The following is an 18488-nucleotide window of genomic DNA, read 5'->3' on the forward strand; positions in this document are numbered from 1 at the left end:
GGCAAAGCGCCTGCCTGGCAAGCGCAAGGTCATGAGTTCGGTTCCCGGTACCGGAGAAAAACCAAAAAAAAAAAAAAAAAAAAGCTGAAATTTGGAACAAGACAGCTCGACTTCCCCAGTTAAGCCCTTACTCAATTTGTCAACTTATAGTGCAGTGTAGCATACAATAGATGTTGACTTAATAGTAGCTATTTTAGAAAATGAAAGTTTAATGATATTTAGAATTTGTAGCCTATAATTTCTAGATACTAGTGCTGGACAGTATTCTTAGTCCATGGTGTTGACTAATTCCAAACATTTTTTTTAAGTGAAATAACTATAGAGCCAGCAAATATTTATGACTCCTGTATTATGCAGTAGGGATCCTGCAAGGCACTAGAGGGGATACAGTGGTTCAAGATATAAGCTAAAAGAAGTCCTAGGCAGGTTATGACTGGTTATCAAATAGATTCCGTACATGAGAGTCTTAGTAAGAGACTGAATAGAAGAGGAGTCACTTTGGACTGGGGGAAGCTTTACTGAGGAAATGAAATTTGAATGAACCTTTTGAAATAGGATTTGGACAGGTTAAAAGGAGAGAAAATGACAGATTTTTTTATGTTGAAGTTAACATAATAGATTTCTGCTTCTAATAGTTTGTTCACCAAATCCACGGGGCTTATATTCTTAATTTTGTGTCTAGGGACATTGAAACTCTTTAAGGTTAAATAATGTTTCTAAGGTCACAGTGTTAATAAGCAATATATCCTAGATTTAAATCTGAGTTTGGCTGACTCCAAAGTTTTTGTTCACCATTATATGCCTTACTGTGTGATCATCAGTGACATCCAAATTTTAATGTAAATTGAACAACAAAAGCTTTCTTAGATGTTTATCCATTGTACTAACTCAAACTTTGAATCTCTTCCTGTAGGGAATCTTGGTAATACTAATACTAAGACTGGCATACCAGTCTCCATTCTGTAATGGTACTTTTTAAGGTAGGAGGGGTGTGTGGTCGATGAGGAACACAGTTTGGAAAGACATGGATAAAGAGTAGTATGTTCTTGGTGCTGCTGTGTTGACACCTAATTAGAAGTCAGTAATGCAAGCATAATGACCTGGCCAATTGCTGAACTGACTGCCCAAGTGACACAATTAGAGTCCCAAGGTAACAAAAGATGAGAGTATTATTTGCCAGCCCAGTGCCACATAGTCACAGTGTTTGCATTAGCACACAAGTGCTAACGTACATTCTTCAGGGTTTATATCTAAACTGTTACTGGTGTATGTGGCTGAGGTTAATGTATCATAAAATTTGGTGTAAAACCCAGTCTTCCTAACTACCAATACATTTAGAGGAAAGTAGGCTGGAAATAGTTTTTCTTTCCTGAAAAACAAAAGGACAGTTGGGTTAGAGGAACACATGAGAAAGCAGATAAAATTTTTCACCACATACAGGCATTATATTAACTACGGTCTTTAAAATACACAACCAAAATTATCCTGATAGTTAGGATTTCTCCATGCTATTTTTTGAATGATGTGTTTCTCCTTCCCTTATCTGTCTTTAGTGAGCAGATAGAGTAATACCTTATCTCAGAAGGCGATTGGATTTTTTCCCTGTGTATTATATCCATTTTGATTTGTATTTGGCCAGTGGTATAATATATTAAATAGCTTATATTTATCTGTGGGTATTTCATATATATTTCTTAATGCTGAGAATCACAAATAGCTGTGTGGAATGCCTCAACCAGCCTGATTATAGTGGATGTGCAATTGGATTGAGGAATGTGTACTCAGAGCTTATGATCACTGGCCCGGTTGAGTCTGGGTGATGCATGTGGCTTTCCAGGGATGCTGCTATTTACATCTGTTAATGGCCCTTTTGATGGCCAGCTCCCCAATGAGGTGATATGCAGCAGCCTGGGGATGAGAGACCAAGGCTGCAGATGTGTGGCTGGGCTCCATTAGGCAGGACCAGGAATGCTCATCTGGCAGGCTTTGTTTTGGCGGGTGAGTGGTGGGGGCAGGGGGGAAGGTGAGAGACAGAAAGAAGGGAGAAATAGAGTGGGAAGCATTACTTATCCAAGTATATGGGAAACAGACAGGCAAACATGAAAGACTGCATCTCTAACTGGGGTGAAAATGAATAGAAAAGAAATGAAATTAATGAATAAACAAGTGGAAGGATTGATTAGTTCTCATATAGGAGAGGATTAAAAAAGGAAGGCTGTGGTTTGGGAAGAGACACACCACTTCTGCTTTTTAAGTCAATATCATTTATTTTTGTTGCTGGTTAGATGCTACTGTATAGAGAGCAGAGAGTTACATATATCACAATGCATCAAGACATTGGTTCTGTTCATCCTTTGGTTTTCTGGTGTTGGAAGAAAGCAGCAAGAGATGCTGTCAAGAATGCTGTGTTGGCCAGCCATGGTGGCACATGCTTATAATCCCAGTACTCCGGAGGCCGAGGCAGGAGGATAGCTGTGAGTTTAAGGCCAGTTTGGGCTACATAGTGAGTTCAAGCCTACCGTGAACTGTATAGCAAAACCTTGTCTCAAAAAGACAAAAAAAAAAAAAAAGGAAAAAGGATACAATGTCAAGCAATAGTAAATTCTTGCAGAAATGGAAAAATTGGAGCAAACCACTGAAGAGTATTTCTATTATTTATATCAAATGCTGGAGGATAGTAAAAGGGTCTCAGATCACAGTCCACGAAAGATGATTCTCTTTCTGGTCCCTTAGGTGTTAAAGGTTTCTTGGAACCAGTCTCACTAAAGCTGGAAATAATGTTTTACTGTTGTGAGATTGTAGACTTAATTACCACTAGTATGGTATTCTTCTACACATATCTTAATTACATTTTAGACTTTGGTTTTGAGTAGGTCCAAAGAAGGAACTAAGGCAACTTTGGAATACATAGTAAACCAGCTTTTCTCAGCAAATATGGAGCAATATACTGATTTTTTTTTTTTTTTTTTTTTTGGTTTCCAGCAGGAAACTTGGCTCTTCAGCAATGTATATCTTCCCATGAAAGATGTGTCTAGTTATAGCATCATACTTTCAAGGAAACTGAAAGAAAATTCTGCCTGTTAGAGGCTTATATTGTCTTGTTTGTTTATATCTTTGCAGATTGGCATGGTAGCTTGGAAAATGACCCTCAAAAGTCCTGAATATCCAGAAGGCCGGGATATCATTGTTATTGGTAATGATATCACATACCGAATTGGGTCCTTTGGACCCCAGGAAGATTTGCTGTTTCTCAGAGCTTCGGAACTTGCCAGGGCAGAAGGTATTCCACGCATCTATGTAGCAGCTAACAGTGGAGCAAGAATTGGGCTGGCAGAAGAAATCCGCCATATGTTTCATGTGGCCTGGGTAGATCCTGAGGATCCTTACAAGGTACAGTCTAAAAAGAGATAATACTTCAGTACACTTGTATGGTTGTGTGTGTGTGTGTGTGTCTACATGCTTATGTATAAAAGGTGGGCTGGAGGAAGTTTAAATTTAAAAGTCAGTTCTTACAGTGAAAATTAAATAAATAAAGTTACTTATGAAATTTCGTTAAGACATTATCTTTGAGAAAAATTGCTCCTTAATATGTTCATCTAGTTTTTCCTCCAGCTTTAAAATAGATGATAGTTTCTTTGGTTGAACAGTAGATGAAATAATAGGAATGCATTTAGCACAAGACATGCTAAACTTAAAATATGTATCTCTAAACTGTTCCACTCTGGCTTTTAGGATTATGGCCAGTCATCAAAAAAATCCCTTGTATCTTCTTCTTTTCCAACCTGCTTGCCCTATTTGAAACCCATCTCTCTTCCAAAAATAGTTTTCCTTGACCCTTCTTAAGTAGTGACTGATTTCTCACTTTTCTTTGTACTCCTGCGCCTAGAGAAGGAATACAGTTTTCTTGAAACCTCAGTACTACTGCCAGACCCTTTCTTCTCCTTTCTTCCTGAAAGCTCACAGCTTTGAATCTCATGTCATTAGACTGTGCTGTTGTCTTATCATTGTTCCTTATGGTGTTCCCTCACACTTTGGTCACAGCCCCTCATTATTTGTATCTTTTAGTTCCTGGGACATTGTTGCTTTCTCCAGTGCTATTAGTCATGTGGTAATTCTTATGAATGCCAAATCCACATAATCCTTCCGTAATCTGCCTTCTCTTGGATCCTTGACTTCTTCTGATGGTCCTGTCCTCTAGCTTTGCTCAGCTTCTCACTTCCTATAGTCTGAGTTTCAAGCATCCCTCTCTTCGCCACCCCTCCATCTGTTTTTCACTCCCTCCTTACATCTTCTTATTCTTATTTAGCGTAAATTCCAAGATTAACCATTGTGCTCTTACCCTCAATTTTTTTTTTTTTTGCTTCTCTCTTCATTCTGCTTACTTTCAGCCTTTATAAAAAAAAAAAAAAAAACTTGTTTAAATTCACTCTCCATCTGCTCTCATGTGTGCACCTGCACAACTGAATACTAAAGAGACAAAAACATCAGTTCTGTTGACTGATCTTACTTTAAATTCAATTCAAGCTTACCAAACTCTTGGGTGACAGTTTCACATCTTCTTTCTCCTCACACTCTCATATTCTCTCCCCCTATCCTCCCTCTGAGTCAGTGTCACACCTCAGTTCCTGATTTACTGAGAAACAGAAGGAATCAGAAGAGAGCTCTGCAAGCTTTTACACATGTACCCTTACTCTCTGCTTTCTCTCCTATGTATTGAGTGAACAAACCCGCCTCCACTCTAAGGCCATCCCTCTTCTTGTACACTTGATCATCTCCATTCTTGCCAACTTACATATTTAGACGAACGCTTTTCCTGCCTCTTTATTCCATCACTGCCTTTTCCATTCCTTCTGGATTTACCATTTTAGCATACAAGCACTTATGCTTCAGTCACTAACTATCCTTATTCTACTTTCTCTTTCCCTTCTTAAAGTAATTGTCTATTCTGAGCCAGGCACGGGGTTGCACCTCTGTAATGTGAACTACTAGGGAGGTTAAGAAGGGAGGACTGTAAGTTTGAGGCCAACATGGGTAACTTAGAAAATCCTATTTTCAGATCAAATGAAAAAGGACTAGGGGAGTGGCTCAATGGTAGAATGCTTGCCTAGCCTGGGTGACATCCTGGGACCAATCCTTAGTACTGAAGGTGGACTGGAGAGGGGGGTATCTGTTCTTGTGATATCCATATACTCATCTCTTGTTCCCTCTTAAACCCACCTCAATGATGTTTCCCCATCCCACTATATCTCCTTTTGCCATGGTCACCAGTGTTTTATATGAATTCCACATGAATTCTCAATCCTCATCTTAGTTATTTGATGATTCAGCAGCATTTGACACAGTTGATCGCTCCTTCATCCTTGAAATACTTTCTCTTGTTGGCTTCTAGGACCTCAGAATTGTCTTTCTACCTTCCTGGCTCTCCTTTTCTCAGTTTCCTTTGGTGCCTTTCACATCTTTACATGTAAGATTGTTTCAGGGTGTGATAGAAGTATCCTATATTTTGATTGTGGTTGTGGTTACCCAAGTATATACATGTTCAGAACTCATCAAATTGTAACACTTAAAGATGATAAAATTTATTGCATGTAAATTGCAGTTCATTAAAATTCATTCAAAAAGTATGTGGAAATTGATAGTGACTGCTAACTGTTATGAGATTTGGTGGGGGAGGGTGATGGAAGCATTCTAGAATTAGTGGTGATGGTTGCACAACATCTGAATATACTAAAAACTACTAAATTGTATACAGCATGTTAGATACGTACCATGTCAATATATTTTGTGTAAGAATATAATATGGATATGTATGTATACAAATAAATTAATTATGAAGTGGTGGTATAATATTAAACATGTAATTAGGAGTTATTTATTGAAAAAGCAAAAGAGATGTTTAGAGTTCATTATTAGTACTGTATAGACTTCTGATTTTTAATATTAATATTCTAGATTTATAATCTTTGCAGTTATTATTTACCCATGTATACTATGGGTAATGAGAATATACTATAGATTAGATGATTTTTTATATATAGATTTGCAAGTGAAGAATAGTAATTCACTTGTCTTTAATTTCATGTTACTATCTTTAATAGAAGTGTCACTAAAGATCTGAAAATGACCCTTTACCCTTATTGAGTTGAAATCAATAGAATATACTTGGAGTTATAGCTACAAAGTATCTAGTTTCAAGGATAGGCAGGCAGTAACTAAAAAACTAAGTACTTCTGTCTTTCAAAGGAAATCTATGCTAATATCCTATTAGATGGTAACTTTAAGAAGTGATATGGCAATTTAAAGCTACCTTGGAGCAAGCTTCATTATGCGTGCTTTGCTGTGTCTTCTGGTTATGTGACAGCAGTAAATAATGAGTTAAAAAAAACTGTCTGCACTTCACAGGGATACAAGTATTTATATCTGACCCCTCAAGATTATAAAAGAGTGAGTGCTCTCAACTCTGTCCATTGTGAACATGTGGAGGATGAAGGAGAATCCAGGTAGGTATTTATCAAAATAATTTGGCCATGACTAAAGAAAGGAGAATATTTTATCTTTTCCCTACTGTTCTGCTGATCATGACCTTGAAGAGCAGTGAGGATTACTTATTACATAATCTAGATGTCTTACGATTTTATCTTAGCTCTACCACTTATTAGCTGAAAGACCTTATTATTGATTGAGGTTTTAAAATTGTATTTATAACACCTATTCATTTTTGAATAATTAAAACATGTAAACAATTATGAAGAAAAAAAATCAGCACAGTCTGATCCTGAGGCCACAATTATGAATTTATATATTCTGTCTTTTCTATATTCATACCCTTTTTTTTTCAACATAATTGGGATTATAAGATTTTCTTTGTATTTGTTCTGTTCACTAAAATCTATTTATTAGAGAAATTTTTATGTTCTTAAAATTTATTTTTTAATTTTTTTTTTTTTTGTGGGGGTACTGGAAATCGAACTTAGGACCTTTCACTTACCAGGCAGGCACTGCACCACTGAGCTAATTCTCCGGCCCCCTTAAAATCTTTTTTTTAGACAGAATCTCACTATGTAATTCAGGCTGTCCTTAAACTCACTGTGTAGCCCAAGCAGGCCCCAAACTCATGGCAGTCCTCCTACCTTAGCCTCCTGAGTGCTAGAATTATAGGCATGTGCCACTATGCCCAATCTAAAATATTTAAATAAATGAAAGCTTAATGGTTGCATAGTACTTCATCATAATGAATATATCATATTTGAACATTTAGGTTATTCCAGTTTTTCACTGTTACGTCCCTGGGCTGAAGATTCATTTATATAAACTTTAAAGAGTATCTTTGATTGTTTCCTTTGGGTTAATTTCTAGAAGTGGAATTACTGGTTAAGGAATATTTCTGTTGGGCATAATAATGTATGCCTATTCTCCTGGCAGTTGGGGAGGCTGAGGCAGAAAGATCACAAGTTTGAGGCTAGCCTTGGCAACCTAGAGAAATCCAGTCTCAAAACAAAATTTTAAAAAAGACTGGAGATATAGCTCAGTGCTTTCTGGGTTCAGCCCCCAGTACTGAAAAACAGAAAATCTATTTTTAAGGTTTTAAAAAATAGTTTCAAATTGTCCTCCCAAGATCTGCTCTCCTATTTAGTAGTATGTGATAGTGCTTGTTTCCTCTCTTTTAATTTTTCTCTACCCTTGCCAACATTGATTATTGTCAATTAATAAAGTAGGATAAAACAGCAATTGTTATTTTAACTTGTATTTTTGATTACCAGTGAAGCTGAACATTTTTATAATCTCTCTGCAAGTAGTTTCTAGAATGTTAATTCTTCCAACACTATTTATTGCATAATTCATGTTCTTATTTTTTGCTGTATCTATTCCTGTGCTGATGGCATGCTGTTTTAACTATATTCTAATAGGGTAGATTTCATCATGTTCTTAAGTTTTCCCCAGGTCTTTTTAGCCATTTTTGCCCTTTTTATACATAGGATCATTTTTTAAAATTTAGTTCCCCAAAACTTTTCATAATGTTTTTATTATGATCGCATTAGCATTATAGATTAACTTAGGAAAAACTGATATCTTCTTAATATTAACTCTTCCCCAAAAGAAACATGGTATGTTTTTCTGTTTATTCAAGTGTTTGTTTTTAAGGTTTGTAGTTTTCCATGTAGGTTATGCCAGAGGTTCCCAAGCTTTGTTGGTTCATGGCACCCTTAGTCACTCAATAATTTTTTCACAGAACCCTCAAGGGCTTACTTAATACTGTATTTCTGTCATGTAAATAGGGAAACTAAAATAGCTTCATGTTTATGTCCTAACAGCTTAATAATTTTTGATTAAAATAATGCATGTGAATTGAAAAATATTATTTCATTCTTAAATAATTACTTAGTTGTTAGTGGGATGTTTGAATCTACATAACAGCTCCAATCTTAGAACCACCATGGATATAGCCACCCTTATTTCTTGTTTTTCACTGATTTTTGTGTAGAGCTTGCTTTTTCCCCACAAACTGCAAAAAACTGGCTTTGTAAAGATAGGACATTGTCAAAAGGAATATAGACTATCTCATGTTAAACCATGCACTGCCTAAAGCTAGTCATTCACATGGAGTCTGACAGATATCCAGTGTCATAGGGTTTCTCTCTCAAAAATTAGAAGTATCTTGCAGCATCCTTAGGGGTTCACTGTGGTGTCCTCGAACACTTTGAGGCTTGGTATGGTTATGGTAGGATTTTGTTACTTTCTTTGTGTTTATTTCTAAACTGCTTATCTGAATAGAATTTTTCTCCTGTTTTATATATATATATTTTTAACTATTTATTACTGGCTTCTTACTATTAATTTTGTGTCTGATTTTGTTTTTAAAAAGTCATTTTTTTCTTCTCTGAGGTTTCCTGTCTGAAAGATGAACCAAGGCCCTTAGCACAGTTCTGAGCACATAATAAGCAATTAAATATCCCAGTTGTTATTATTACTATCTGTAATAATGAAAATGATATTCCCTATCCTATTGGATTGTTGTAAGATCAAAAATCATGTACATAAATGTATTGTTTATTGTAATATACTATACAAAGGTTTATTATCATATTAAAATTTATTTCTACTTTAAAGAAAGATAAACCCATGTATGGAAGACTCAGATCAGAAAGCATAAAATGGGAAATTTTAATGCTTTTTCATGTAATACAAAGGAAGAAGGTGTCACTTAACAAATCACAAACACCTTTGAAGCAATCTCCAACCTTTGCAAGGAGAGAATATGCTTTACAGGAAAGGCTGACTGGGCCCCTGAGTATTCGTGACTATATGACATGTGAACCTTATGAAAAGATCACTTTACCCCTCCCCAAATGATTGTGGTTCATTAACTCCTTAAGGAAGATTATCTTGATCTGTAACATAACTCTAGACTCTTAAGGTCTAGATATAAAACAAAAGGAAGAATAGAATTATTGAATATTGGGAGAAGCTAAAAATGAAAGCTAGGAGAATCTGAGAAGCAGTAATGCAAAGACTCAGACCAACAGCAAAGGTAAAGAAGTGGAATTAATGGAAGGCTGGACAGAAAGAAAGGAGTAGAGAAATATGATAGGAGGAAGTAGTTTAAGAGCCACTATGGGATACTTATTTATTATTTCAATTTGTAAAATTGTGCCCAGTGCCAAGCCTTCTGAGTATACATGGAACAATAAATAATATATGCCCATCTCTACTTCCAACTTTGTATTTTTCCTTTCTTTTATTAGTTGCATTCCCCATCTCCCATTTCCCATTTTCAGCTATCACTCCTAATCCCCTGCCAGGAAGACAGATGAGTGACTCCCAGTAGATCCGCAGGATGCTTTCTGGACAACTTGGCCAGCCTTTTACTTCTACACACATTCTACCTGGCCCTCCAGAGAACTATAGCCAAGAACCCTCATGTATACACTTGATAATTATGAAAGAGCAAGAATGAAAGTATACATTTTGACCTTTCTCTTCATCTGTATCTTGGAAGAAAAGAATTTTTGACTTGAGAAACTGAATTGAGCATTTCTACTACTCCTGTATTTGGATTTTAAAAATTCTTATATAAGTTATCAAAAGTTTAATTGCTATTGCTTATTATAGAGATATAAGTTGACCCTGCTTTTAAGAAATTCATTCAAAAAATTAAAAAAGGGAATCTAAAATCTTATGGTCAGTTAGGTCAAGTTATCTCCTTGTTGCTTTAATTCCCATGTCATCCCTTAAGGGTAGGTAATATTATCTCCATTCTACAGAAATTGTTAGCCCAGAGTTACATCACTGCATATATCAGAACAAGGATTTAAACCAATTTGCTAACATCCAGGTACTGCTTTTTCTGTTTTACTATGTTGCTTCCAGATACAATGGGAACCAAACTAGGAAGAAAGACATATGAATGAAGACTATAAAACAAAAGACTAAGGCTTTGTGTTAACTGCAAGTTTTCAATATACTTTCAGTTGCCTTCTAGTGATGCTTTGCCACTTAATGGATTGTTGTTACTGAGTTACGTTATTGTGTTACTATGTTATAAATTTTTCATGCTTTGGCATGGCTATATCTAATAGGTACAAGATAACAGATATTATTGGAAAAGAAGAGGGACTTGGAGCAGAGAACCTTCGAGGTTCAGGAATGATTGCTGGAGAATCTTCATTGGCTTATGATGAGATCATCACCATCAGCCTGGTAAATATTTTCAGAGTGTGATCCCCGCCCACTTCCCCAAACTGGGGACCAAACTCAGAGCTTCACATATGCTGTATAGGTGTTCTACTACTGACCTATATCACTAGCCCCCAGAATATGAAATTTCTGAGGAGCTGGCTATGTGACTAGGATTGTTTCTGCCCCCATCACTGTTATTCAATCCAGAAAGCATTTCTTTCTTTCTTTTTTTCCTTTTTTTTTTTTTTTTCCTTTTTTGAGACAGGGTCTCCCTCTGTAGTTCAGGTAAGCCTTGAACACACTATGTAGCCCAAGCTGGTCTCAAACTTACAGCAATCCACCTGCCTTGGCCTCCCAAGTGCTGGAATTACCATGCCTCACTTAAAACCATTTCTTGAAAAGTGTGTATCTATAGTTTTATTTTAATTATGCATGATAATGGAAAGATATGATAATATAAATTACCAAATTTTCCAAATCTATTTGTTTTAGCCTTTTTGGTTTTTCTAAGACAGGGTCTCGTTATGTAGTGTAGGGTGGCCTTGAACTCACTTATTTAGCCCAGACTGGTCTTGAACTCAAAGCAATCCTCCTGCCTCAGCCTTCTGAGTTAGTTAGCCTTTAATTTAACTTATTTCTCTAAATATTCTGCCAGACTTTTTTTTGGAGAAAGGGTCTCACTATGTAGTACAGGCTGGCCTCCAGTTTGCAGTGATCCTCCTGCCTCAGCCTCTCACGTACTGGGATTACAGGCGTGTGCCACCACACCCTGCTGTACCAGATTTTTAACTTGAATTTCTTTTAGCTTGAATTTCTTCTCTTTTTAGTACTTTCCTTGCTCATACCTATAACAGGGATGCCAGTCATCTGTGAAATGGGCAAATAGATTCTGGAAGTGTCTGCTATTATTGGATGAATTTTGTCCCTTCTTTGACTAGAACTTTTTTTTTGTATTGTTATTACTCAAACAGACTTCACAAAAAGCGGTATTTATTTCTGTTCATGTAGATTTTACACATTTTATATGTGCTTCAGTTTTTGTAATTTGGGAAAGGATATAAATATGTGACATGCAGAATTTACTCTTTTTTAAGGTGACATGCCGGGCCATTGGAATTGGGGCTTATCTTGTCCGGCTGGGACAGAGAACCATCCAGGTTGAGAATTCTCACTTAATTTTAACAGGAGCTGGTGCCCTCAACAAAGTAAGTTTCTAGAGCTTGGGAGAACTGTGTTAAATTGCTTGAAGATTATCCTGAATTCTTAGTCCAAGCTCCTGATTGACGTTATTTAATCCATGTTTCCCTCAGTCTGTATCTTCACTTATCTCCCCATCATTCTAGTCCATTGAGTTGGTTGCCTTTTCATTCATTCATTTCATTCAACAAAATCCTTGCTCCACAAACTCACATTCTAGTCTCTTTTTAGAGAACAGAATTACTTGACTTTGAATGCATCTGTTCTGCCCCTACTCCCTCCATTTTTCTTATAAGGGATGTTGAGAGATCTCTTTGTAGTAGTGCTCAAATGAAAAACTATGAGTAGCTCATATTTGGACACAAGTGTTGCCTTCACTAAAATTTCAGTTCTCCTCTCCTCACATAGTTTGGTGATTAAGCTTATAGAATTATTCATATATGAAATTGTATTGGATATTGTATTTATAGACTTGGAGGAAGTTTTTTTTTCAAACTGTGATTTTCAAATAGAAGGGTAGGTACTAAGTATCATTACCATTTAGAAAAAGTTCATAATTCCATTGATCCAATTAGCTTTTTAGGGATATCAGAAATTAGAGAAATTGTTTGATATAATCAACTTGTTCTGTGTCTTCATATGAACTCTGTCATTCTTTGGCTTTGCTTTCCTCTGCAAGGAAAGGCAGAGTAGTGCTAACAATAGCAAACTTGGCTGTCTTCCTCTCTTTTGGGGAATAGCCTAGAAATAAAGATTATGAACTGCTACTACTGAAGATGGCTGCAGTAAGAGAAATAGCTCAGAGTGTTAAAAAATTTTTTTAAGTTGCTCTTAGGGTAAGATATTGATGAACATTGAAAAGAGTTTTAGGTACCATTATCTATGAGGACAGAATTTTAAAATGTTTTCCATGATATTTTCATACATGGGTAGAGAGATGATTTCTGAAAAGTATCTGGTTACATTAAGCCTGTCTCTGTCTCTTTGTCTCTCTCGCTCTCTCTCTCACACACATAGATACTGTGTTACACACAAAGAATATTACAAAAACCAAAGATTGTTGGTTTGGGGGTATTTTATTTGGTTGGCTTGGAGGGTTTTTTACCTGAAAACTTACCAGTTCCATTTTATATGTGCCATGAAGAAAGTTTTAGGAATATTCTTTCTTAAAATTTAGTTGAATTGTTTGATTACATTCAGTATATTCACCTTCCTAGCCTGCAGAGCTTCTTGATAAAGGAAATGCCTAGTTGTAGAGGGAAAAACAAGTCAGGCTGTTGTTGTAACTTACCAAACACTGATCATTTCTAGAAGGACATGATCATTTTTAGCTGAAGTAAGTGATCATTTATAGATGTTTCCTAATCCTGCTTTGCCTGTTTCACTATCTTCATGTCAGCACCTTTTAAGTATAGAGTCATATTGCTGGAAAACACCTGATTTCATGCACATTCATTAACAATGTTCTATCAGCCCTTTGTTTATCAGGTATGAAAAAGGAAACTGTTCCACAGCTACCATGCTTAGATTGCTTCGTCTGATCCACTCCTTGTGTATTTTCTGTCTTTGTCTGTGCTGATGTCTTTCAGGTCTCTCTTTGCCTTTCTTTCTGGAGTTATCTCTCTGTCTTGCTTATTGTGGGTGTGTGCAAGTCACTCTGAGTACATGTCTCTTTCTGTGTGAGTGCTCATCTCCCTGTCTCGTTATTTCTGTATCTTGCTTATAGATCCTTTCTCTGTCGGCTCATCTCTGAGTATCCATGTGTGAGAAAGTCTTTGTGTGTCTGAAGTGCTATAGAGGCTCCCTGTTAAGCCTTGGCCATTTTGCTCATAGTATTTGTGTACCTGTGTAAAGTGGAAATGTAGACAAGTGTATATGCAAGCTTATATATGGTCTTAGATTATAAACATTTGACCTTTACCTTTTTGAGGCTTCATCCTTTATGTTAAACATTGGGGTGAAGAATAAGAGGGGGGGCACAGAGGTTGTTGGGAAAAAAAATCTTGTGTGTGCAAGTGCCGATCCCGTTGACCCCTTTGAAAATTGAAATAATGATAATGCGCGTCTCCTGACTGCATCAAAGTATCAGCACATCAAAAGCCAGGAGGCATGAAATGCAAATGATAAAGTGAAAGCAGATGGATTGTGCATGATCGCCTGATGCCCAATGAATTTTAAAAGGTGCTGGTTTGCAAAAGGGGGGGTGAAGGGGTGGGGGTGGGGGACTGAAATAAACACGTTATCCCTGCAATTTTTTTTTGTTCTTGACGCTTACTCCTGACAATATTTTTTCACACTTGAGTGAGCGCCCACTCCATCTCTCTCTCCCTTTCTCCCTCTCTCTCTCCTTCTCTCTCTTTCTCTTTGCTCTCCAACTCCCTCCTCCCCACCCCATCCCACCTCTTATGCGTCTCAGGTCATGTCGCTGCAGCTCCGGTGGAAATAATAAGATATAAACCACGAGGTTGTTATTTGCATAGAAATAGCATGGAGCCCCAGGCAGCAAGAGAGAAGGACACAGGGATCATTTGTCTAAAATTTTAATGAAAACTTTTGCTGAGGCAGAGATTTTTTAAACTTTCTTTCTCCCTGCTTTTTCCCAATGCTTTCCACCCACTCTAACCCTGTCACTGATTTAACATGGTTTCATTTGAAGAGAAAGGGTTAACATGCCACACATCATACTTATGTAATGCAGCAGCATGTAAATTGTTTGTTCTTTAACAGATACGAAACTGAAAAGGTGTACATTCCCAACTTAATACATTGCATGTGTATATCAAGCTTTTATGGCTACATTCCATCTCTCACACACCTGCTATTTGTTGGCTTGTTTTAACTAGTTTACATCTTCCTACGTTTTTGCCTCCAGAGACTCTGGCTTTCTAAAAGATACATATAGATATATATTTTTTGCCAATAGTAGTAACATGCACATAAAATATGAATGTGGTAGTTTCTTGGTATTCTTTTTCATCTTCCATGGTTTTACCATACACGTTTTATTCACGGGCACCATTCTTTGCCACTGTATCCTTTGTTCCAAAATTAGAGAGTACTTCCCTATTTATATTTTTTTCTTTCCCCAGGGGATCTCAGTATTTGTATTTTTTTTTTTTTTTTTTTTTGTATTTTCTTTTTGCATCTGTCTTCCTTTGTTGCCTACAGTTACTTATAAAGTCTTCAAAATATTACCAAGTTGAGGAGAAATAGTTTCCGGATTTCTTGAATGTTGTCATTAAAGACAGTGGTGTCATGCCTAGAGGCAGCCCAAATGACTATTTTAAACTCAAAATCAAGGACAACTGATTCCTTGCTATCCTTGCTGTGATGGGCTAATGTATTGAGGCCATAATACAGATGGGAAGACTAAAAGGGAATTGACAGAGACTGGATCAGAGTGAAAACATGAATTTTATGTCCCAAAGTTTTATTGCCGAAGGACACAGGTCTCAGTGCTTAGTGTCCAGTAAGCCTACAGGGAAGCAGGTCTCATCATTTCCTTTTATCCAAATGTCATGAGAGAGATGACATAAATGAGAAGCTTTTTTATGGGCCTGCTGTTCTACATCTCTGAATGTACTAGGCCATATGTTCCTAATGCCAGGAGCTGTAGGCAGCTGAAATCTTCACAATACTTCACCCAGTAATGGGGTATACCTGGTGGAGGTGGCAAACTACTGTCATACTGTCATGGCAAAAACATTAACCTGTGTGCTTGAGGTATTGGCAAGATAGCTCCTTAAGGAGCTGAGATGATTGGCAGAGTCATAAACTTCTAAGTCTAGGTGCCACTTAGACATTTGCAGTAACATTCATATTTCCCTCCCCAGTCGTACCTCCTCTCAGTTTCCATTTCATATGTTTAACATAGCATCGGGTGACATCTAGGCTGAAGGACCTATATCCTTTGGGAATACTGATACAGACTAAAGCCTGCTAGCTCTTAGCCCATTGCCCTACACTCAGTGCGAACCCACTCTATACACAGAAATCGAAATCTGCAGTTTATGGGTGTCGTCTGTAACTGCCTATGGAGGTAAGATTTCTGCCAGTGGTGATGGTATGGGCGATTGATGCACTCTTGAGGTCATATATAACATCCTTGTGGTAAGCATTTTAAAGCTTATGCTTTTCTTTTAGCAAAAAGAGGGGGGAAAGTCCTATAATCTCGTCCCCTTTAGTGATATCTGGCCCTTCTTTCCATTGAATCTGTCAGTGAAAAAATTATATGCTGGATGTGGCTAGGGCTGTTTGTCCTACAGGGGGCTTCTCTGCTAATGATACTTTTGAAATGTAGTACAATTAAGTCACCTTCCTCTCTGGACCCCTCTCAGTTTCTTTGTACATACTTATATGTAGCTGTGTAACATGAAATGTGCAGTTGTCATATTTTGCACCATTGGGCACAGTACTAGAATTTTTCCCTAAACAGGCCTATGTCACATCAGGAACCTGATGTGAACCTGTGTCACATCAGGAACCTGCACAGTACCCATGTTCACCTGTGACTCTGTGGCACATACATAAGAATCGTAGAGGCTAACAAGGGGAAGGAAAGATTATTTAGCTCTCACAGTACTGTGGGCAGCATATCACTTTCACATAACATAAAGAAGTTAAGATTAGAGGTCCCATTTGGCCCAGCTATTTCTCTCCTGAGTATTTTCCCAGAAGAATTAAAAACATCATACCACAACAATATATGTGCACTCTTGTTTATAGCAGCACAATTTGTCATAGCTAAATCTTGGAAACAACTCAGATGTCCCTCAACCAAGGAATGGACAAAAAAGATGTGGTATTTTTATACAATGGCTATAAAGAAGGATAAATGAGATATTTATAGGGAAATGGATGCAACTTGATACCATACTCATAAGTGAAATAAATCAGTCTTGCATGTGTAAACATCATATTATCTCCCTAGTGTAAGAAGCTGAAAGAGTAAATAAGATCCAAAATGTACAATTGATATTATGAAATGGGAAGGAACTATTCAAAAGAAAAGAGAAACTAGAATGTGGGAGAGGAAAAAAGAAGGAAGGGAAAAGGAAAAAAAAAAAAAAATATATATATATATATACACACACACACACACACACACACACGATAGTTTTACTACTAATTCTTATTAGTTCATTGAAAAGAAAGGTTTATGCCTATATTGTTTGACCAAATTTTCACGCCTATATCTTGTAATATGAGCAGCTACTTTGGAGATAACAATATGCAATGTACTAACCATTGTTACTCTCCTACAATCTTTTTTGAAATTTTATACCATTGTTGTCATCAGTTTTTTCTTTTCTTTTCTTTAAGTTTAAAAAAAAAAGGAAGGTTGAAGTTAAAAGCCAGCTGCCTGGATTTAATTGCTGGCTCTACCACCTACTAATTGTGTGACCTTGGGCAATTTACTTAACTTCTCCAGGTTAGTTTTATTAACTGTAAAATGAAGGGTGACAATACTGTACTACCATACTACCAGGGTCACTGTGAGAATTAGATGATTTTTTACAGGAAAACATTACTACCGTTGTAGTCTTCTCTGAGGTGCAATTAGGGCTCTTTCATTGCAATTCATTATCTAGGCTGGGGAAGGAAATATGTACACAGTATTGTCTATATTCTTTGGTTTTCTGAAGGCAAAAATTTCTTCAGGAAAATATTAGGTGGCATTCCTCATCATGACAGTACATTCATGTATTGACTTTCTCAGTAGGTGCTATCTAAAGACAATCAACACACTTTGGAAAGCCATTAACATGAGAAGCACCATGTTCCATCATGATAGGATAGTATATGTGTCAGTCATCTGTCCCTAAGAGTCCCCAAGGACTTGTTGATACAATGGCCCATAATCACTCTAAGGATCAATCCTTCAATTTGCATTTTTAAAAGTCTCTAACTACCTATTTTCACAATAGTCCCTATATTCCTGTAGCTCCAGATGGGATCACTCTGTTTTTAAAAAAGGGTATGTTAGCTTTCTTTCTGAGTGATCCTTCTTCAGTATGAATGAGTTCTCAAAAAGGATTGCAATGGAAGATCTCCTTAGTTTTCAAGCCTTCCCCCCTACATGTACAAAAATGTGGGTAAGTATATCCTCATTTGGGAAGATTGTTTCAGTTTTGTTTGAAGTTCCACAGGTTTTTTTTAGAAAACTGTACAAGGTCTGTTACCTCTAATTATGAGCCTTGGTGATCTGCCAGCAGCCTGGTCCTCAGTGCTCTGGTTTAGAGATCTTGCAGGGTGGAATTGCCTTCAGAACTCCATCACAGAAGTTTCTTTACAAGAGTGCTTTGTGTGTATAATGTCTTAGGGACAAAGGACTTGACAGAACCTTCAAGTTCCAGTCCAAAACTTTTAGATTGAGAACCCTGAGGCCTTACTTGGGGGCATTGAATATAGGTTCAAGAATAATCATATTATAAGTGTGATCAAACTTTTAGGTGTTATAGAACGTTTAGATTTTAAAAAAATAAACTTTTTGATCAATCCTCTCCTTACCATTTACTAGGTAAGCAACTTGGGGCTTAAGTCAGTTTGGGTCTCAGTTTCCTCTGTGTAAAATGGGAAGCATAATATATTTTCTACCTTAAAATAGAAGACCA

General features: G+C 36.8%; 1 protein-coding gene across 1 annotated transcript in view; it reads left to right on the forward strand.

Annotated features, from left to right (window-relative positions):
- Acaca (acetyl-CoA carboxylase alpha) overlaps positions 1-18488 on the forward strand; it is a gene marked incomplete at its 5' end in the record, with an annotated part of 230860 nt that overhangs the window by 153997 nt on the left and 58375 nt on the right. The window contains 4 exon segments of the mRNA XM_013519172.1: positions 3121-3390; positions 6403-6500; positions 10578-10698; positions 11772-11882. Of these exon segments, the coding sequence (XP_013374626.1) occupies positions 3121-3390; positions 6403-6500; positions 10578-10698; positions 11772-11882 (600 nt within the window).

Source organism: Chinchilla lanigera, unplaced genomic scaffold (genome assembly GCF_000276665.1).
Source record: "Chinchilla lanigera isolate Chin_1 unplaced genomic scaffold, ChiLan1.0 scaffold00050, whole genome shotgun sequence".
Classification (NCBI taxonomy): Eukaryota; Metazoa; Chordata; class Mammalia; order Rodentia; family Chinchillidae; genus Chinchilla; species Chinchilla lanigera.